The 21685-nt window shown below is 55.4% G+C and overlaps 1 protein-coding gene across 1 annotated transcript in view; it reads left to right on the forward strand.

Moving 5' to 3' along the window:
* pex6 (peroxisomal biogenesis factor 6) overlaps nt 1-21685 on the forward strand; it is a 127581-nt gene that overhangs the window by 35172 nt on the left and 70724 nt on the right. Inside the window, exons 8-10 of the mRNA XM_041188137.1 lie at nt 888-1096; nt 2714-2909; nt 8577-8653. Of these exons, the coding sequence (XP_041044071.1) occupies nt 888-1096; nt 2714-2909; nt 8577-8653 (482 nt within the window). The remainder of the gene's footprint in view (nt 1-887; nt 1097-2713; nt 2910-8576; nt 8654-21685) is intronic.

The raw sequence follows: 21685 nt of genomic DNA on the forward strand, positions 1-21685 counted from the left end.
CCCCAGGGACTGTGTGTGTCTCTGTACTGATTCTGGATTGTCCCCCAGGGACTGTGTGTGTGTCTGTACAGACCCTGGATTCTCCCCAGGGACTGTGTGTGTCTCTGTACTGATTCTGGATTGTCCCCCAGGGACTGTGTGTGTCTCTGTACTGACTCTGGATTCCCCTCCAGGGACTGTGTGTGTCTCTGTACTGACTCTGGTTTCTCCCGCAGGGACTGTGTGTGTCTCTGTACTGACTCTGGATTCCCCTCTAGGGACTGTGTGTGTCTCTGTACTGACTCGGGATTCTCCCCAGGGACTGTGTGTGTCTCTGTACTGGCTCTGGATTCTCCCCCAGGGACTGTGTGTGTCTCTGTACTGACCCTGGATTCTCCCCAGGGACTATGTGTCTCTCTGTACTGACCCTGGATTCTCCCCAGGGACTGTGTGTGTCTCTGTACTGACTCTGGATTCTCCCTCCAGGGACTGTGTGTGTCTCTGTACTGACTCTGGATTCTCCCCCAGGGACTGTGTGTGTCTCTGTACTGACTCTGGATTCTCCCCCAGGGACTGTGTGTGTCTCTGTACTGACTCTGGATTGTCCCCCAGGGACTGTGTGTGTCTCTGTACTGACTCTGGATTCTCCCCAGGGACTGTGTGTGTCTCTGTACTGGCTCTGGATTCTCCCCCAGGGACTGTGTGTGTCTCTGTACTGACTCTGGATTCTCCCCCAGGGACTGTGTGTGTCTCTGTACTGACTCTGGATTCTCCCTCCAGGTGGACTGTGTGTGTCTCTGTACTGACTCTGGATTCTCCCCAGGGACTGTGTGTGTCTCTGTACTGATTCTGGATTCTCCCCCAGGGACTGTGTGTGTCTCTGTACTGACTCTGGATTTTCCCTCCAGGTGGACTGTGTGTGTCTTTGTGCTGATTCCACTGGTGCCTCTGAAGCGAAACTCCAAGCTGCCTTTTCAGAAGCTGACCTTCACCGTCCCTGCATTCTGCTGCTGCGCCATCTTGTGATGATTGGGAGAGAACGTGATGGAGTCGGGGAAGATTCACGTTTGATTTCTTCCCTCCACCACTTCATGAAGGATCTCGCTCTGACTCACCAGTATGGCCGTACACTTCATCTATTGATTGTTTGTGCATGTGTCGGGTGGCCCTCTCTGACTGATTTAACCCCCCTGTCTGAGCCTCTGCTCCTCCCTGTTCTCCATCTGATTTGTTTGTCTCAGTTTCTGTCAGCCTTCCCCTGAATTTGAATCAGGAACAGGCTTTTTTTAGACGGTGTCTTGTGTAATGAGAGTAAGGAATCCTTGGCCAATGAATGATCATAAGGTGATAGAATTTAATGTTGAGATTAATGTCTGAATGTAATGTACCTAAGTCTGAACCTATAGTATTGAACTTATATTTAAAGCCAATTAAGTTAATTTACACATCACTAATTTCTCCTCTCACCACCGTCTGTAAACAGAAAGGTGTTTTGATTTGCAATGAACATATCTCTGTATATTTTATGAGTAAAATATACAGGATGAGGTGTTAGTCCCTCACAGTGTGACGGGCAAAGGAGATTGTGAAATTGGATTTAAAGGTATGATGGTACAAGTGTAATAATGAACATTTAAAGAGAGAGGTCGTAATTCTCAAACAATATACATTCCATTGAGAAATTAAAACTCCACGGCAAAATGACCCATCAGTGGAGAGCTGAAGAGATTAAGCATTGTATTGGATAAAAAGAAGGGATTTTATAATGTCAGCCTGAAGACTGGGGAAGAATGAGAAACCAGCAAAAAATACAATAGAAGGAAAAAATAGACTCTGGGAGTAAACTAGCATGAAATATAAAAACAGGCAGTGGGATCTTCTATAAGTCTGTAAAAAGGAAGAGAGTAGCTAAAGTAGACCTTTGTAGCTCAGAGGCTGAGACAGTAAAATTACAATGGAGATTAAGAAAGTAGCAGAGATGTGAAACAAATAATTTGTATCTGTCTTTACAGTGGAAGAAACAAAAACCATTCCAAAAATAGCGGGGGACCCAGGATCTAAGGAGAGTGGGGGACTTAAAAGTAATTATTAATAAGCAACGAGTACTGGAGAAACTAATGGTCAAAAAAGATTCCCGGGACCTGATGGCTGCATCCCTTGGGTTCTGAAAGAGGTATTGAATGTGCTAGTAATGATTTTCCAAAATCCTCTGGATTCTCAAACAGTCCCAGTGGATTGGCAGTTGGCAAACATAACACTGTTGTTTAAGAGAGGAGGGAAAGATAGAAACCAGGTAGTCTGACATCAGTCGCCAGGAAAGTGCTGGAATCCATTATTAAGGAAGTGGTAAGAGGGCAGTTAGAAAAACACAGAATGATTAGGCAGAGTCAAAGCTGTTTTACTTGGATTTTTAAAAGAATTAGAAAGGATAGAATTTGGATGCAACAAGAATTAAAGAATTTGGGGATACTGTGACAAAATAGAGTTGAGATAGGAGAACAGACCTGATTGTATTGAATGGTGGAGCATCCTGACAGGGTGTATAGCCTGCCCCTGTTCTTCTCAGGCTTGTCCCTGTCTGAGCCTCCACCTCCTCTGCGTATGATTGGTCTGCGCAGTGTGTGTGGACCCACCCCATCCTGTATCTGATTGGTCTGTGAATTGTGTGCCCCACCCCTCTGTATCTGATTGGTCAGGACAGTGTCTCTCTCTCTCTCTCTCTGATTGGTTTCAGTGATTACCCTGTCGTGGTGGTTGGGACGGTTGGCCGGCTGCAGGATCTGTTTGCTGATGTACAGACCCTGTTTCTGCATGAGCTAGCGATGGAGACTCTGTCTGAAGAGCAGAGGAAGCTGATAATAGGAACACTCAGTACCGATCTCCCTCTGGGCAAAGATGTCAATCTCGGAAAGCTAGCTAAGCTAACGGCTGTGAGTATCCCAGGAGGTAAACACTGCAGGGGACAACAAACAAAGCAACTGAGATCCTGATCAGTACAGGCTCAGAGTCAATCACTACAGGGTGACTGAGGCTCAGAGTCAATCAGTACAGGCTGTCCAACGGTCAGAGTCAATCATTACAGGGTGATCGAGGGTCAGAGTCAATCATTACAGGGTGACTGAGGGTCAGAGTCGATCAGTACAGGCTGTCCAACGGTCAGAGTCAATCATTACAGGGTGACCGAGGGTCAGGGTCAATCATTACAGGGTGACCGAGGGTCAGGGTCAATCATTACAGGGTGACCGAGGGTCAGGATCAATCATTACAGGGTGACTGAGGGTCAGGGTCAATCATTACAGGGTGACCGAGGGTCAGGGTCAATCATTACAGGGTGACCGAGGGTCAGGGTCAATCATTGCAGGGTGAATGAGGGTCAGGGTCAATCATTACAGGGTGACCAAGTGTCAGGGTCAATCATTACAGGGTGATCGAGGGTCAGGGTCAATCAGTACAGGGTGACCGAGGTCAGAGTCAATCATTACAGGGTGACCGAGGGTTTGATTTAATCAGTACAGGGTGACCGAGGGTCAGGGTCAATCATTACAGGGTGACCGAGGGTCAGGGTCAATCATTACAGGGTGATCGAGGGTCAGGGTCAATCAGTACAGGGTGACCGAGGTCAGAGTCAATCATTACAGGGTGACTGAGGGTTTGATTTAATCAGTACAGGGTGACCGAGGGTCAGGGTCAATCATTACAGGGTGACCGAGGGTCAGGGTCAGTCAGTACTATTATGATCCCATCTGAGGTTACCCCTGGACAGGCCTGATCTCAGGGTGGAACCCAGCTTGATAAACCCTAACTTTAATTTGTTTGTTTAGATACATGGGGAGTGACTACTGAACAGAGGCACAGGGGTCAGCTAATGAACTATTAACAAAAGAATAAAACGTTTATTAGCAAGAGCAGATGAACTATATTACAATACTCCTTCACCCGCAACCACACCTTTACAGATATGTACAGATTTGTAAGGATAACACAAGTTACAAAAGCTATCTTATATTCTAATGTTCACAGGAAGTACACAGTCCATGTAAACCAATAAGCATTCTGTGGTCAGACACACCACACTCTGACCTCAATTGACAGATGCCACCTCAACCAGATCTTATGGATCTCTCCTCAACTCCCCCCTGACGCTTTCACACCATGAGCCAACCAGTCTCACTTAAATCTGTCTTTCACATGAGAGTTTCCAATCTCCACTCTCTAAGAACTCACTTTGGAATCTCCCGAACTGACGCTTTCTCTCAGACGCCTTCCGCAAGTGTCCCTCCAGGGTTTCAAACTCTCCTTTGATGTTCCTCGCCCCGGGTCACCACATGCAATCAAGTTGTCTCTCACTGACTCAACTGTCAACAGTACACCACTGCTTCAAATGCCCATAGCAAAGAGTTACAGACCTACAGTTGTCTCTTTGGACCTTCTAGCCTCTTGCAAGCTGTTGTCGGTTTAAATTTTCTTGCTGCAGGTTTTGTCTCTTTAAATCTGAAGCTTGGAGTCTTTCTCTCTGCCCATCATTCTTAACTTCATTAACGGGACCTTTTCCAGGTTCCTGTCCTGCCTTTGACTAGAAGGTCTGCTCAGGACTTTCTCTATTTCCCCTCCCTGGGAGTTTGAGACTGGCTATTTGTCCTCTTTGCTCCAGTCTCTCCTGGCAGCTACTTTCAAAAGCAACTGAACTCAAACAGCTTCCAAATAAAACTGCTGTTTCTAGTTTTTTCTCAGTGTGTCTGTGGGAGGGACCTGCCTCTCAGGACCTCTGGTGCTAGGCAACAGCCCAGTTCTTTTTCCCCTTGTTTGCTTTACTTAGCTTAGATGCGTAAAACTCTCATTAGAAATGCAGGCACCTTTTAAAGTGAAAAAAAAACAAAACTCAATTTGACCTTTCTTAACACACAGATACAGAAATACAAGTCAAACTTAAACATTAAAGTTAAAACTCATTCCTAACAGCCACAAATACCAAATAACTAACTTAAACTATCTCTATTTCCTAACAGTACAGGGTGACCGAGGGTCAGAGTCAATCAGTACAGGCTGTCTGAGGGTCAGAGTCAATCAGTACAGGCTCTCCGAGGGTCAGAGTCAATCAGCACAGGCTGTCCGAGGGTCAGAGTCAATCAGCACAGGCTGTCTGAGGGTCAGAGTCAATCAGTACAGGCTGTCCGAGGGTCAGAGTCAATCAGTACAGGCTGTCCGAGGGTCAGAGTCAATCAGTACAGGCTGTCCGAGGGTCAGAGTCAATCAGTACAGGCTGTCCGAGGGTCAGAGTCAATCAGTACAGGCTGTCCGAGGGTCAGAGTCAATCAGTACAGGCTGTCCGAGGGTCAGATTCAATCAGTACAGGCTGTCCGAGGGTCAGAGTCAATCAGTACAGGCTGTCCGAGTGTCAGAGTCAGTCAGTACAAGGTAATCAAGAGTTAGGAATAAATCAGTTCGGAGTCAAGAGTCTTTATGGCACATGATGGACCGAATGGCCTCCTTGAATACATGCTGGCCCTCCGAGCAATCTAGTGAGTCCCACTACCCCCCTGCTCAATCCCCTCAGCCTTCTCTGCTTCCACTACCCTCATTGGTAATGAGTTCCAGGTCTCACACACAATCACAGAATCAGAGTGCAGAAGAGGCCCTTCAGCCCATCGAGTCTGCACCGACACGTGAGAAACACCTGACCTACCTACCTAATCCCATTTACCAGCACTTGGCCCATAGCCTTGAATGTTATGATGTGCCAAGTGCTCATCCAGGTACTTTTTAAAGGATGTGAGGCAATACGCCTCCACCACCCTCCCAGGCAGTGCATTCCAGACCCTCACCACCCTCTGGGTAAAAAAGTTTTTCCTCACATCCCCCCTAAACCTCCTGCCCCTCACCTTGAACTTATGCCCCCTCGTGACTAACCCTTCAACTAAGGGGAACAGCTGCTCCCTATCCACCCTGTCCATGCCCCTCATAATCTTGTACACCTCGATCAGGTCACCCCTCAGTCTTCTCTGCTCCAACAAAAACAACCCAAGTCTATCCAACCTCTCTTCATAACTTAAATGTTTCATCCCAGCTAACATCCTGGTGAATCTCCTCTGTACCCCCTCCAGTGCAATCACATCCTTCCTATAATGTGGCGACCAGAACTGCACACAGTACTCCAGCTGTGGCCTCACCAAGGTTCTATACAACTCCAACATGACCTTCCTACTTTTGTAATCTATGCCTCGATTGATAAAGGCAAGTGTCCCATATGCCTCATTACCAGTCGCTGTGAAATAAGCTTATTCCTCATATTCCCCGTGTATCTCTTGGCCAAAGCGTTAAATCTGTGACAAAGTCAGAAAATGCTGGAAAAACTCAGCAGGTCTGACAGCATCTGGAGAGAGAAGCAGAGTTAACGGTTCAAGTCCCTATGACCATTCTTCAGAGACTTAAATCTGTGTTTTTTCTGCTTTCATTAGATGTGGGAATCACTGACAATGCCAGCATTTGTTGCCCATGCCTAATTACCCTTGAACTGAGTGGCTTGCTGGGCCATTTCAGAGGGCAGTTAAGAGCCAACCACATTGCTGTGGGTCTGGAGTCACATGTAGGCCAGACCAGGTAAGGACAGCAGATTTCCCTCCCTAAAGATTATTAATTGAATTTAAATTCCGCCAGCTGCTGTGGTGGGATTTGAACCCATGTCCCCCAGAGCATTCGCCTGGGGCTCTGGATTACTAGTCCAGTGACATTACTGTCATCTGTCCCATAGTCCTTGTACCATCAGCTATTAGGAACAGCTTTTCTTTGTCTACCTTATCTAAACTTTTCCCACCTCTATCAAATCTCCCCTCACTCTCCTTTGCCCCAAGGGGAACAACTCCAGCTTCTCCAACTGAACCCTGCAGCTAAAATCCCCCCAACCCTGGGACCATTCTGATAAATCTCCTCCGCACCCTCTCAAGGACCTTCACATCTTTCCTACGGTTTGGTGACCAGAACTGGATGCAATAGATTGGTGCCCAACCAAAGCTTTACAGCGGTTCAGCATAACTTGCCTGCTTCTCTTATTTGCATTTTCAGTTCCCCACTGAGCCTTCTATATTCAGCCTGGCTCTCAATTGTATTAGCAACCTGACATCTCTCATCAGCACACTTTTTCTGCTTCAACTCAGTCTTTAACTCATGCAAAGAGCGCAGGATTTGTTTGCCTAATGTTCTCCTTTGTGGGAATATACCTTCACTGTTCTTGCACCATCTCCCCCAAAAGGCTATCCATTGTTCACATCTAGTTTTATGATGCCAATTTACCTGGGCCTGATTCATTTTTATCCCACTGAAGTTGGCTTCCCCCCAGTTAATTATTCTTAATCTCGATTGATCCTTGTTCTTTTTCATAGCCAACCTAAACCTTATGACACAATGTACACTGTCCCCTAAATGCTCTTCCACTGCCACTTGCCCCACCTGATTCCCAGGAACCAGGTTTAGCAGTGCCTCCTTTCTCATTGGACTGGAAACATACTGCTATAGAAAATTCTCCTGAACACATTCTAGGAACTCTTGCCCTTCTCTGCTCTTTGCACTATGACTGTCCCAATCTATATTAGGATAATCAAAGTCCTCCATTACAAGTACTCTATAGGGGGTAACTTATTGGCACGGGTAGAAGATTGGCTGACTAACAGGAAGCAAAGAAGAGGCATAAATGGGTCTTTTCCTGTTTGGCAGGATGTGACGAGAGGTGTGCCACAGGGATCAGTGCTGGGACCTCAACTGTTTGCAATTTATATAAATGAGTTGGATGAAGAGATGACGGGATGGTTGCCAAATTTGCTGATGACACAAAGATGGGTAGGGAAGTAAATTGTGAAGAGGACATAACCACTTTCAGTATGTCCTGCCACCTTCAAAGATTGATGCACGTGACCCCTCTGTTCCTGCACAGTCTCAGAACTGAGTCATTAAGTCTATATGGTTCCCCCCCCATCCCTTCTGACAAAATGCATCAGCTGACACTCCAGCGTATGAAATTCCATCTGTCACGGGCCTGCCTATTCTGCCAGCCTATCTATGTCCTGTTGCAGGTGATTCCTCACTGTTTGCCACTCCTCCAAGTTTGGGACGATCAGCAAATGTTGAAATTTCCCTAAGTATTCCAATATCCAAGTCACTTATCTGTAGCAAATAAAGCAGTGGCCCTAGCACTGACTCTGAGGGAACAGCACCATTAACCATCCTCCGGTTCAAAAAAGTGTGAGAAAATGCTTTTTTTCTGTCCTTAAGCCAATTTTTTTTTATCCAAGTTGACACTGACCCGCCTATTCCATGAGCCTCTATTTTGTTAACCAGCCTGTTATGTGGTGCTTTGACAAACATTCCCTTAAGATCCATATAGACAACATCCATCGCATTTCCTGCACCTAACTTCTCTGTTATTTCATCAGAAAGTTCAATTGGATTAGTCAAACATGATTTGCCTTTTAAAAACCGTGCAGGTTCGACTGGGTCAGTACTTGACTGCAACTAGGGTCTCTGAGGTGGGTGCTGATGAGGCCTGTGATATTGATGTTTGTGATGACGATGTTTGTGATGACGGTATATCTGCCCTTTGTCCCCAGGGCTATTTGCTGAGTGATCTGTGTGCGTTGCTAAGCCGGGCAAGCCAAACAGCCTGCAAACGATTACGAAAGAGCTGGTGAGTATCCAAAATCTGTCACATCAGTGGAAAGGAAAGCGGGTAGACCATCTGCCCAAGCAGTAACAGAGTGAGCCAGAGACTTCAGGGGAGGGGCAGAGTGAGCCAGAGACTTCAGGGGAGGGGGAGAGTGAGCCAGAGACTTCAGGGGAGGGGGAGAGTGAGCCAGAGACTTCAGGGGAGGGGGAGAGTGAGCCAGAGACTTCAGGGGAGGGGGAGAGTGAGCCAGAGACTTCAGGGGAGGGGGAGAGTGAGCCAGAGACTTCAGGGGAGGGGGAAAGTGAGCCAGAGACTTCAGGGGAGGGGGAGAGAGAGTCAGCACCTTGAGGGGAGGGAGAGAGAGAGCCAGCACCTTGAGGGGAGGGAGGGAGAGAGAGAGAGTCAGCACCTTGAGGGGAGGGGGAGAGAGAGAGAGCCAGCACCTTGAGGGGAGGGGGAGAGAGAGTCAGCACCTTGAGGGGAGGGGGAGAGAGAGAGAGCCAGCACCTTGAGGGGAGGGAGGGAGAGAGAGAGAGTCAGCACCTTGAGGGGAGGGAGAGAGAGAGTCAGCACCTTGAGGGGAGGGGGAGAGAGAGTCAGCACCTTGAGGGGAGGGGGAGAGAGAGAGTCAGCACCTTGAGGGGAGGGGGAGAGAGAGTCAGCACCTTGAGGGGAGGGAGAGAGAGAGTCAGCACCTTGAGGGGAGGGGGAGAGAGAGTCAGCACCTTGAGGGGAGGAGAGAGAGAGTCAGCACCTTGAGGGGAGGGGGAGAGAGAGTCAGCACCTTGAGGGGAGGGGGAGAGAGTCAGCACCTTGAGGGGAGGGGGAGAGAGAGTCAGCACCTTGAGGGGAGGGAGAGAGAGTCAGCACCTTGAGGGGAGGGAGAGAGAGAGAGTCAGCACCTTGAGGGGAGGGGGAGAGAGAGTCAGCACCTTGAGGGGAGGGGAGAAGAGAGTCAGCACCTTGAGGGGAGGGGAGAGAGAGTCAGCACCTTGAGGGGAGGGGGAGAGAGAGTCAGCACCTTGAGGGGAGGGGGAGAGAGAGTCAGCACCTTGAGGGGAGGGGGAGAGAGTCAGCACCTTGAGGGGAGGGAGAGAGAGAGTCAGCACCTTGAGGGGAGGGAGAGAGAGAGTCAGCACCTTGAGGGGAGAGAGAGAGAGAGAGTCAGCACCTTGAGGGGAGGGGGAGAGAGTCAGCACCTTGAGGGGAGGGGGAGAGAGTCAGCACCTTGAGGGGAGGGGGAGAGAGAGAGTCAGCACCTTGAGGGGAGGGGAGAGAGAGAGAGTCAGCACCATGAGGGGAGGGGGAGAGAGAGTCAGCACCTTGAGGGGAGGGGAGAGAGAGTCAGCACCTTGAGGGGAGGAGGGGGTCCTGAGAGAGAGAGTCAGCACCTTGAGGGGAGGGGGAGAGAGAGAGTCAGCACCTTGAGGGGAGGGAGAGAGAGAGAGAGAGTCAGCACCTTGAGGGGAGGGAGAGAGAGTCAGCACCTTGAGGGGAGGGAGAGAGAGAGAGTCGCACCTTGAGGGGGAAGAGGGAGAGAGGAGTCAGCACCTTGAGGGAGAGGAGAGAGAGAGTCAGCACCTTGAGGGGGAGGGGAGAGAGAGAGTCAGCACCTTGAGGGGGATGGGAGAGAGAGAGGTCAGCACCATGAGGGGAGGGGGAGAGAGAGAGTCAGAACCTTGAGGGGAGGGGGAGAGAGAGAGTCAGCACCTGCAGGGGAGGGGCAGAGAGAGAGTCAGCACCTTGAGGGGAGGGAGGGAGAGAGAGAGAGTCAGCACCTTGAGGGGAGGGGGAGAGAGAGACGTCAGCACCTTGAGGGAGGGGGAGAGAGAGAGTCAGCACCTTGAGGGGAGGGGGAGAGAGAGAAGAGTCAGCACTTGATGAGGAGAGAGAGAGAGTCAGCACCTTGAGGGGAGGGGAGAGAGTCAGCACACTTGAGAGGGGAGGAGAGAGAGAGAGAGAGTCAGCACCTTGAGGGGAGGGGGATGAGGAGAGGTCAGCACCTTGAGGGAGGAGGGAGAGAGAGAGGAGGTCAGCACCTTGAGGGGAGGGGAGAGAGAGTCCAGCACCTTGAGGGGAAGAGGGGGAGAGAGAGAGTCAGCACCCTTGAGGGGGAGGGGGAGGAGAGAGTCAGCACCTTGAGGGGAGGGGGAGAGAGGTCAGCACGAGGAGGTCAGTCACCTTGAGGGGAGGGGAGAGAGAGAGAGTCAGCACCTTGAGGGGAGGAGAGAGAGAGTCAGCACCTTGAGGGGAGGGGGAGAGAGGAGAGTCAGCACCCTTGAGGGGAGGGAAGAGAGAGAGAGTCAGCACCTTGAGGGAGGGAGAGAGAGAGTCAGCACCTTGAGGGGAGGGGGAGAGAGAGTCAGCACCTTCAGGGGAGGGGAAGAGAGAGTCAGCACCTTGGGGGGAGGGGGAGAGAGAGAGAGTCAGCACCTGAGGGGAGGGAGAGAGAGAGAGAGTCAGCACATTGAGGGAGGGGGAGAGAGAGAGTCAGCACCTTGAGGGGAGAGAGAGAGAGTCAGCACCTTGAGGGGAGGGGGAGAGAGAGAGAGTCAGCACCTTGAGGGAGAGGGAGAGAGGAGAGTCAGCACCTTGAGGGGAGAGGGAGAGAGAGAGTCAGCACCTTGAGGGGAGGGAGAGAGAGAGTCAGCACCTTGAGGGGAGGGAGAGAGAGAGTCAGCACCTTGAGGGGAGGGAGAGAGAGAGTCAGCACCTTGAGGGGAGGGGGAGAGAGAGTCAGCACCTTGAGGGGAGGGGGAGAGAGAGAGTCAGCACCTTGAGGGGAGGGGGAGAGAGAGTCAGCACCTTGAGGGGAGGGGGAGAGAGAGTCAGCACCTTGAGGGGAGGGGGAGAGAGAGAGAGTCAGCACCTTGAGGGGAGGGAGAGAGAGAGTCAGCACCTTGAGGGGAGGGGGAGAGAGAGAGAGTCAGCACCTTGAGGGGAGGGGGGAGAGAGAGAGTCAGCACCTTGAGGGGAGGGGGGAGAGAGAGAGAGTCAGCACCTTGAGGGGAGGGAGAGAGAGAGTCAGCACCTTCGAGGGGAGGGAGACGAGAGAGTCAGCACCTTGAGGGGAGGGGGAGAGAGAGAGAGTCAGCACCTTGAGGGGAGGGGGAGAGAGAGTCAGCACCTTGAGGGGAGGGGGAGAGAGAGTCAGCACCTTGAGGGGAGGGGGAGAGAGAGAGAGTCAGCACCTTGAGGGGAGGGGGAGAGAGTCAGCACCTTGAGGGGAGGGGGAGAGAGAGTCAGCACCTTGAGGGGAGGGGGAGAGAGAGTCAGCACCTTGAGGGGAGGGGGAGAGAGAGAGAGTCAGCACCTTGAGGGGAGGGGGAGAGAGAGAGAGTCAGCACCTTGAGGGGAGGGGGGAGAGAGAGTCAGCACCTTGAGGGGAGGGAGAGAGAGAGTCAGCACCTTGAGGGGAGGGGGAGAGAGAGTCAGCACCTTGAGGGGAGGGGGAGAGAGAGTCAGCACCTTGAGGGGAGGGAGAGAGAGAGAGTCAGCACCTTGAGGGGAGGGGGAGAGAGAGTCAGCACCTTGAGGGGAGGGAGAGAGAGAGTCAGCACCTTGAGGGGAGGGAGAGAGAGAGTCAGCACCTTGAGGGGAGGGGGAGAGAGAGTCAGCACCTTGAGGGGAGTGGGAGAGAGAGAGTCAGCACCTTGAGGGGAGGGAGAGAGAGAGTCAGCACCTTGAGGGGAGGGGGAGAGAGAGTCAGCACCTTGAGGGGAGGGAGAGAGAGTCAGCACCTTGAGGGGAGGGAGAGAGAGAGTCAGCACCTTGAGGGGAGGGGGAGAGTGAGAGAGAGTCAGCATCTTGAGGGGAGGTGGAGAGAGAGTCAGCACCTTGAGGGGAGGGGAGAGAGAGAGTCAGCACCTTGAGGGGAGGGGGAGAGAGAGAGAGTCAGCACCTTGAGGGAGGGAGAGAGAGTCAGCACCTTGAGGGGAGGGGGAGAGAGAGTCAGCACCTTGAGGGGAGGGAGAGAGAGAGTCAGCACCTTGAGGGGAGGGAGAGAGAGAGTCAGCACCTTGAGGGGAGGGGGAGAGAGAGTCAGCACCTTGAGGGGAGGGGGAGAGAGAGAGAGTCAGCACCTTGAGGGGAGGGAGAGAGAGAGTCAGCACCTTGAGGGGAGGGGGGAGAGAGAGAGTCAGCACCTTGAGGGGAGGGGGAGAGAGAGAGAGTCAGCACCTTGAGGGGAGGGGGAGAGAGAGTCAGCACCTTGAGGGGAGAGGGAGAGAGAGTCAGCACCTTGAGGGGAGGGGGAGAGAGAGAGTCAGCACCTTGAGGGGAGGGAGAGAGAGAGTCAGCACCTTGAGGGGAGGGAGAGAGAGAGAGAGTCAGCACCTTGAGGGGAGGGAGAGAGAGAGTCAGCACCTTGAGGGGAGGGAGAGAGAGTCAGCACCTTGAGGGGAGGGGGAGAGAGAGAGAGTCAGCACCTTGAGGGGAGGGGGAGAGAGAGAGTCAGCACCTTGAGGGGAGGGGGAGAGAGAGTCAGCACCTTGAGGGGAGGGGGAGAGAGAGAGACAGCACCTTGAGGGGAGGAGGGGAAGAGAGTCAGCACCTTGAGGGGAGGGGGAGAGAGAGTCAGCACCTTGAGGGGAGGGGGAGAGAGAGAGTCAGCACCTTGAGGGGAGGGGAGAGAGAGAGTCAGCACCTTGAGGGGAGGGGAGAGAGAGTCAGCACCATGAGGGGAGGGAGAGAGAGAGTCAGCACCTTGAGGGAGGGAGAGAGAGAGTCAGCACCTTGAGGGGAGGGGAGAGAGAGAGAGTCAGCACCTTGAGGGGAGGGGAGAGAGAGAGTCAGCACCTTGAGGGAGGGGAGAGAGAGAGTCAGCACCTTGAGGGGAGGGGAGAGAGAGTCAGCACCTTGAGGGGAGGGGGAGAGAGAGAGTCAGCACCTTGAGGGGAGGGGAGAGAGAGAGTCAGCACCTTGAGGGGAGGGAGAGAGAGTCAGCACCTTGAGGGAGGGGAGAGGAGAGAGTCAGCACTTGAGGGAGGGGGAGAGAGAGAGTCAGCACCTTGAGGGGATGGGAGAGAGAGAGTCAGCACCTTGAGTCAGCACCTTGAGGGGGAGGGGAGAGAGAGTCAGCACCTTGAGGGGAGGAGAGAGAGAGTCAGCACCTTGAGGGGAGGGAGAGAGAGAGTCAGCACCTTGAGGGGAGGGGGAGAGAGAGAGAGTCAGCACCTTGAGGGAGGGAGAGAGAGAGAGTCAGCACCTTGAGGGGAGAGGGGAGAGAGAGAGTCAGCACCTTGAGGGGAGGGGGAGAGAGGAGAGTCAGCACCTTGAGGGGAGGGAGAGAGAGAGTCAGCACCTTGAGGGGAGGGGGAGAGAGAGTCAGCACCTTGAGGGGGAGAGGAGAGAGAGTCAGCACCTTGAGGGGAGGGAGAGAGAGAGTCAGCACCTTGAGGGGAGGGGGAGAGAGAGAGTCAGCACCTTGAGGGAGGAGAGAGAGAGAGTCAGCAACTTCAGGGGAGGGGGAGAGAGAGAGAGTTCAGCACCTTGAGGGGAGGGGGAGAGAGAGAGAGAGTCAGCACCTTGAGGGGAGGGTGAGAGAGAGAGAGAGTCAGCACCTTGAGGGGAGGGGGAGAGAGAGTCAGCACCTTGAGGGGAGGGGAGAGAGGAGTCAGCACCTTGAGGGGAGGGAGAGAGAGTCAGCACCTTGAGGGGAGGGGAGAGAGAGAGTCAGCACCTTGAGGGGAGGGGAGAGAGAGAGTCAGCACCTTGAGGGGAGGGGGAGAGAGAGAGTCAGCACCTTGAGGGGAGGGGGAGAGAGAGTCAGCACCTTGAGGGGAGGGGAGAGAGAGAGAGTCAGCACCTTGAGGGGAGGGGGAGAGAGAGTCAGCACCTTGAGGGGAGGGGTGAGAGAGAGTCAGCACCTTGAGGGGAGGGGAGAGAGAGAGAGTCAGCACCTTGAGGGGAGGGAGAGAGAGAGTCAGCACCTTGAGGGGAGGGGGAGAGAGAGAGTCAGCACCTTGAGGGGAGGGGAGGAGAGGGTCAGCACCTTGAGGGGAGGGGGAGGAGAGAGAGTCAGCACCTTGAGGGGAGGGAGAGAGAGAGTCAGCACCTTGAGGGGAGGGGGAGAGAGAGTCAGCACCTTGAGGGGAGTGGGAGAGAGAGAGTCAGCACCTTGAGGGGAGGGAGAGAGAGAGAGTCTGCACCTTGAGGGGAGGGGGAGAGAGAGAGAGTCAGCACCTTGAGGGGAGGGGGAGAGAGAGTCAGCACCTTGAGGGGAGGGGAGAGAGAGGAGTCAGCACCTTGAGGGGAGGGGGAGAGAGAGTCAGCACCTTGAGGGGAGGGGGAGAGAGAGAGAGTCAGCACCTTGAGGGGAGGGGAGAGAGAGTCAGCACCTTGAGGGGAGGGGGAGAGAGAGTCAGCACCTTGAGGGGAGGGGAGGAGAGAGTCAGCACCTTGAGGGGAGGGGGAGAGAGAGTCAGCACCTTGAGGGGAGGGGAGAGAGAGAGTCAGCACCTTGAGGGAGGGGAGAGAGAGAGTCAGCACCTTGAGGGGGAGGGGGAGAGAGAGAGAGTCAGCACCTGAGGGGAGGGGAGAGAGAGAGTCAGCACCTTGAGGGGAGGGGAGAGAGAGAGAGTCAGCACCTTCAGGGGAGGGGGAGAGAGAGAGAGAGAGTCAGCACCTTCAGGGGAGGGGAGAGAGAGAGTCATCACCTTGAGGGGAGGGGGAGAGAGAGAGACAGAGGGAGAGAGGTTCAGCACCTTCAGGGGAGAGAGAGAGAGAGAGTCAGCACCTTGAGGGGAGGGGGAGAGAGAGAGAGTCAGCACCTTGAGGGGAGGGGGAGAGAGAGAGTCAGCACCTTGAGGGGAGGGAGAGAGAGAGTCAGCACCTTGAGGGGAGGGAGAGAGAGAGAGTCAGCACCTTGAGGGGAGAGGGAGAGAGAGTCAGCACCTTGAGGGGAGAGGGAGAGAGAGTCAGCACCTTGAGGGGAGGGAGAGAGAGAGTCAGCACCTTGAGGGGAGAGGGAGAGAGAGTCAGCACCTTGAGGGGAGGGAGAGAGAGTCAGCACCTTGGGAGAGGGAGAGAGAGTCAGCACCTTGAGGGGAGGGGGAGAGAGAGAGAGTCAGCACCTTGAGGGGAGGGAGAGAGAGAGTCAGCACCTTGAGGGGAGGGGGAGAGAGAGAGAGTCAGCACCTTGAGGGGAGGGGGAGAGAGAGAGAGTCAGCACCTTGAGGGGAGGGGGAGAGAGAGAGAGTCAGCACCTTGAGGGGAGGGAGAGAGAGAGTCAGCACCTTGAGGGGAGAGAGAGAGAGTCAGCACCTTGAGGGGAGGGGGAGAGAGAGTCAGCACCTTGAGGGGAGGGAGAGAGAGAGTCAGCACCTTGAGGGGAGAGAGAGAGAGAGTCAGCTCCTTGAGGGGAGGGGAGAGAGAGAGGCATGCACCTTGAGGGGAGGGAGAGAGAGAGGAGTCAGCACCTTGAGGGGAGGGGAGAGAGAGAGTCAGCACCTTGAGGGGAGGGGAGAGGAGAGAGTCAGCACCTTGAGGGGAGGGAGAGAGAGAGTCAGCACCTTGAGGGGAGGGGAGAGAGAGAGTCGCACCTGAGGGGAGGGGAGAGGAGAGAGAGTCAGCACCTGCAGGGGAGGGGGAGAGAGAGAGAGTCAGCACCTTGAGGGAGGGGAGAGAGAGTCAGCACCTGAGGGAGGGAGAGAGAGAGTCAGCACCTTGAGGGGAGGGGAGAGAGAGAGTCAGCACCTTGAGGGAGGGGAGGAGAGAGAGTCAGCAACTTGAGGGGAGGGGGAGAGAGAGAGAGTCAGCACCTTGAGGGGAGGGAGAGAGAGAGAGTCAGCACCTTGAGGGGAGGGGAGGAGAGAGAGAGAGTCAGCACCTTGAGGGGAGGGGAGAGAGAGAGTCAGCACCTTGAGGGGAGGGGAGAGAGAGAGTCAGCACCTGAGGGAGGGAGAGAGAGAGTCAGCACCTTGAGGGGAGGGGGAGAGAGAGTCAGCACCTTGAGGGGAGGGGGAGAGAGAGAGTCAGCACCTTGAGGGGAGGGGGAGAGAGTCAGCACCTTGAGGGGAGGGGGAGAGAGAGTCAGCACCTTGAGGGGAGGGGGGAGAGAGAGTCAGCACCTTGAGGGGAGGGGAGAGAGAGAGTCAGCACCTTGAGGGGAGGGAGAGAAGAGAGTCAGCACCTTGAGGGGAGGGGAGAGAGAGAGTCAGGCACCTTGAGGGGAGGGGGAGAGAGAGGAGAGTCAGCACCTTGAGGGGAGGGGAGAGAGAGAGAGTCAGCAGCCTTGAGGGGAGGAGAGAGAGAGTCAGCACCTTCAGGGGAGGGGGAGAGAGAGTCAGCACCTTGAGGGAGGGAGAGAGAGAGAGAGTCAGCACCTTGAGGGGAGGAGGGAGAGAGTCAGCACCTTGAGGGGAGGGTGAGAGAGAGAGAGTCAGCACCCTTGAGGGGAGGGGGGGAGAGAGAGTCAGCACCTTGAGGGGAGAGGGAGAGAGAGTCAGCACCTTGAGGGGAGGGGGAGAGAGAGAGTCAGCACCTTGAGGGGAGGGGGAGAGAGAGAGTCAGCACCTTGAGGGGAGGGGGAGAGAGAGTCAGCACCTTGAGGGGAGGGAGAGAGAGAGAGAGTCAGCACCTTGAGGGAGGGAGAGAGAGAGAGTCAGCACCTTGAGGGGAGGGGGAGAGAGAGAGTCAGCACCTTGAGGGGAGAGAGAGAGAGAGTCAGCACCTTGAGGGGAGGGGGAGAGAGTCAGCACCTTGAGGGGAGGGGAGAGAGAGAGTCAGCACCTTGAGGGGAGGGGGAGAGAGAGAGTCAGCACCTTGAGGGGAGGGGAGAGAGAGAGTCAGCACCTTGAGGGGAGGGGGAGAGAGAGAGTCAGCACCTTGAGGGGAGGGAGAGAGAGAGAGTCAGCACCTTGAGGGGAGGGGGAGAGAGAGAGAGTCAGCACCTTGAGGGGAGGGGAGAGAGAGAGAGTCAGCACCTTGAGGGGAGGGGGAGAGAGAGTCAGCACCTTGAGGGGAGGGGGAGAGAGAGAGTCAGCACCTTGAGGGGAGGGGGAGAGAGAGAGTCAGCACCTTGAGGGAGGGGAGAGAGAGAGTCAGCACCTTGAGGGGAGGGGGAGAGAGGAGTCAGCACCTTGAGGGGAGGGGGAGAGAGAGTCAGCACCTGCAGGGGAGGGGGGAGAGAGTCAGCACCTTGAGGGGAGGGGAGAGAGAGAGTCAGCACCTTGAGGGGAGGGAGAGAGAGAGTCAGCACCTTGAGGGGAGGGGGAGAGAGAGAGTCAGAGCACCTGAGGGGAGGGGGAGAGAGAGTCAGCACCTTGAGGGGGAGAGAGAGAGAGAGTCAGCACCTTGAGGGGAGGGGGAGAGAGAGAGCCTCAGCACCTTCAGCGGAGGTGGAGAGAGAGAGTCAGCACCTTGAGGGAGGGGGAGAGAGTGAGAGAGTCAGCACCTTCAGGGGAGGGGAGAGAGAGAGTCAGCACCTGAGGGGAGGGGGAGAGAGAGTCAGCACCTTGAGGGGAGGGGGAGAGAGAGTCAGCACCTTGAGGGGAGAGAGAGAGAGTCAGCACCTTGAGGGGAGGGGGAGAGAGAGAGAGTCAGCACCTTGAGGGGAGGGGGAGAGAGAGAGTCAGCACCTTGAGGGGAGGGGGAGAGAGAGAGTCAGCACCTTGAGGGGAGGGAGAGAGAGAGTCAGCACCTTGAGGGGAGGGGGAGAGAGAGAGTCAGCACCTTGAGGGGAGGGGAGAGAGAGAGTCAGCACCTTGAGGGGAGGGGAGAGAGAGAGTCAGCACCTTGAGGGGAGGGGAGAGAGAGAGAGTCAGCACCTTGAGGGGAGGGGGAGAGAGAGAGAGTCAGCACCTTGAGGGGAGGGGAGAGAGAGAGTCAGCACCTTGAGGGGGAGGGAGAGAGAGAGTCAGCACCTTGAGGGGAGGGGAGAGAGAGAGTCAGCACCTTGTGGGGAGGGAGAGAGAGAGTCAGCACCTTGAGGGGAGGGGGAGAGAGAGAGTCAGCACCTTGAGGGGAGGGGGAGAGAGAGTCAGCACCTTGAGGGGAGGGAGAGAGAGAGTCAGCACCTTGAGGGGAGGGAGAGAGAGAGTCAGCACCTTGAGGGGAGGGGGAGAGAGAGAGAGTCAGCACCTTGAGGGGAGGGGGAGAGAGAGTCAGCACCTTGAGGGGAGGGGAGAGAGAGAGTCAGCACCTTGAGGGGAGGGGGAGAGAGAGAGAGTCAGCACCTTGAGGGGAGGGGGAGAGAGAGAGTAGTCAGCACCTTGAGGGGAGGGGAGAGAGAGTCAGCACCTTGAGGGGAGGGGGAGAGAGAGTCAGCACCTTGAGGGGAGGGGGGAGAGAGAGTCAGCACCTTGAGGGGAGGGAGAGAGAGAGTCAGCACCTTGAGGGGAGGGGAGAGAGAGAGTCAGCACCTTGAGGGGAGGGGAGAGAGAGAGTCAGCACCTTGAGGGGAGGGGAGAGAGAGTCAGCACCTTGAGGGGAGGGGAGAGAGAGAGTCAGCACCTTGAGGGGAGGGAGGGAGAGAGAGAGAGTCAGCACCTTGAGGGGAGGGGGAGAGAGAGAGTCAGCACCTTGAGGGGAGGGGGAGAGAGAGTCAGCACCTTGAGGGGAGGGAGAGAGAGAGTCAGCACCTTGAGGGGAGGGGGAGAGAGAGAGTCAGCACCTTGAGGGGAGGGGGAGAGAGAGAGAGTCAGCACCTTGAGGGGAGGGGGAGAGAGTCAGCACCTTGAGGGGAGGGGGAGAGAGAGAGTCAGCACCTTGAGGGGAGGGGAGAGAGAGAGAGTCAGCACCTTGAGGGGAGGGAGAGAGAGTCAGCACCTTGAGGGGAGAGAGAGAGAGTCAGCACCTTGAGGGGAGGGGGAGAGAGAGAGAGTCAGCACCTTGAGGGGAGGGGGAGAGAGAGTCAGCACCTTGAGGGGAGGGAGAGAGAGAGAGAGTCAGCACCTTGAGGGGAGGGAGAGAGAGAGTCAGCACCTTGAGGGGAGGGGGAGAGAGAGAGTCAGCACCTTGAGGGGAGGGGGAGAGAGAGTCAGCACCTTGAGGGGAGGGAGAGAGAGAGTCAGCACCTTGAGGGAGGGAGAGAGAGAGTCAGCACCTGAGGGGAGGGGGAGAGAGAGTCAGCACCTTGAGGGGAGGGGAGAGAGAGAGTCAGCACCTTGAGGGGAGGGAGAGAGAAGAGAGTCAGCACCTTAAGGGGAGAGAGAGAGAGAGTCAGCACCTTGAGGGGAGGGGGAGAGAGAGAGTCAGCACCTTGAGGGGAGGGGAGAGAGAGAGTCAGCACCTTGAGGGGAGGGGAGAGAGAGAGTCAGCACCTTGAGGGGAGGAGGAGAGAGAGAGTCAGCACCTTGAGGGGAGGGGAGAGAGAGAGAGTCAGCACCTTGAGGGGAGGGGAGAGAGAGAGAGTCAGCACCTTGAGGGGAGGGGGAGAGAGAGTCAGCACCTTGAGGGGAGGGGGAGAGAGAGAGTCAGCACCTTGAGGGGAGGGAGAGAGAGAGTCAGCACCTTGAGGGGAGGGAGAGAGAGAGTCAGCACCTTGAGGGGAGGGGGAGAGAGAGAGTCAGCACCTTGAGGGGAGGGGGAGAGAGTCAGCACCTTGAGGGGAGAGAGAGAGAGAGAGAGTCAGCACCTTGAGGGGAGGGGGAGAGAGAGAGAGTCAGCACCTTGAGGGGAGGGGAGAGAGAGAGAGTCAGCACCTTGAGGGGAGGGGGAGAGAGAGTCAGCACCTTGAGGGGAGGGAGAGAGAGAGAGTCAGCACCTTGAGGGGAGGGGGAGGAGAGAAGAGAGTCAGCACCTTGAGGGGAGGGAGAGAGAGAGTCAGCACCTTGAGGGGAGGGGGAGAGAGAGTCAGCACCTTGAGGGGAGAGAGAGAGAGTCAGCACCTTGGGGGAGAGAGAGTCAGCACCTTGAGGGGAGGGAGAGAGAGAGTCAGCACCTTGAGGGGAGGGAGAGAGAGAGTCAGCACCTTGAGGGAGGGGAGAGAGAGAGTCAGCACCTTGAGGGGGGAGAGAGAGAGTCAGCACCTTGAGGGGAGGGGGAGAGAGAGAGAGTCAGCACCTTGAGGGGAGGGGGAGAGAGAGAGAGTCAGCACCTTGAGGGGAGGGGGAGAGAGAGAGAGTCAGCACCTTGAGGGGAGGGGGAGAGAGAGTCAGCACCTTGAGGGGAGGGGGAGAGAGAGTCAGCACCTTGAGGGGAGGGAGGGAGAGAGAGTCAGCACCTTGAGGGGAGGGAGAGAGAGAGTCAGCACCTTGAGGGGAGGGGGAGAGAGAGAGAGTCAGCACCTTGAGGGGAGGGAGAGAGAGAGTCAGCACCTTGAGGGGAGGGGGAGAGAGAGAGAGTCAGCACCTTGAGGGGAGGGGAGAGAGAGAGTCAGCACCTTGAGGGGAGGGGGAGAGAGAGTCAGCACCTTGAGGGGAGGGAGAGAGAGAGTCAGCACCTTGAGGGGAGGGGAGAGAGAGAGTCAGCACCTTGAGGGGAGGGGGAGAGAGAGTCAGCACCTTGAGGGGAGGGAGAGAGAGAGTCAGCACCTTGAGGGGAGGGGAGAGAGAGAGTCAGCACCTTGAGGGGAGGGAGAGAGAGAGTCAGCACCTTGAGGGGAGGGAGAGAGAGAGTCAGCACCTTGGAGGGGAGGGAGAGAGAGAGTCAGCACCTTGAGGGGAGGGAGAGAGAGAGTCAGCACCTTGAGGGAGGGAGAGAGAGAGTCAGCACCTTGAGGGGAGGGGGAGGGGGAGAGAGAGTCAGCACCTTGAGGGGAGGGAGAGAGAGAGAGTCAGCACCTTGAGGGGAGGGGGAGGGGGAGAGAGAGTCAGCACCTTGAGGGGAGGGAGAGAGAGAGTCAGCACCTTGAGGGGAGGGGGGAGAGAGAGTCAGCACCTTGAGGGGAGGGGGAGAGAGAGTCAGCACCTTGAGGGGAGGGGGAGGGGGAGAGAGAGTCAGCACCTTGAGGGGAGGGAGAGAGAGAGTCAGCACCTTGAGGGGAGGGGGAGAGAGAGTCAGCACCTTGAGGGGAGGGAGAGAGAGAGTCAGCACCTTGGGAGGGAGAGAGAGAGTCAGCACCTTGAGGGGAGGGAGAGAGAGAGTCAGCACCTTGAGGGGAGGGAGAGAGAG

This window comes from Carcharodon carcharias, chromosome 5 (assembly GCF_017639515.1).
Source record: "Carcharodon carcharias isolate sCarCar2 chromosome 5, sCarCar2.pri, whole genome shotgun sequence".
Taxonomy (NCBI): Eukaryota; Metazoa; Chordata; class Chondrichthyes; order Lamniformes; family Lamnidae; genus Carcharodon; species Carcharodon carcharias.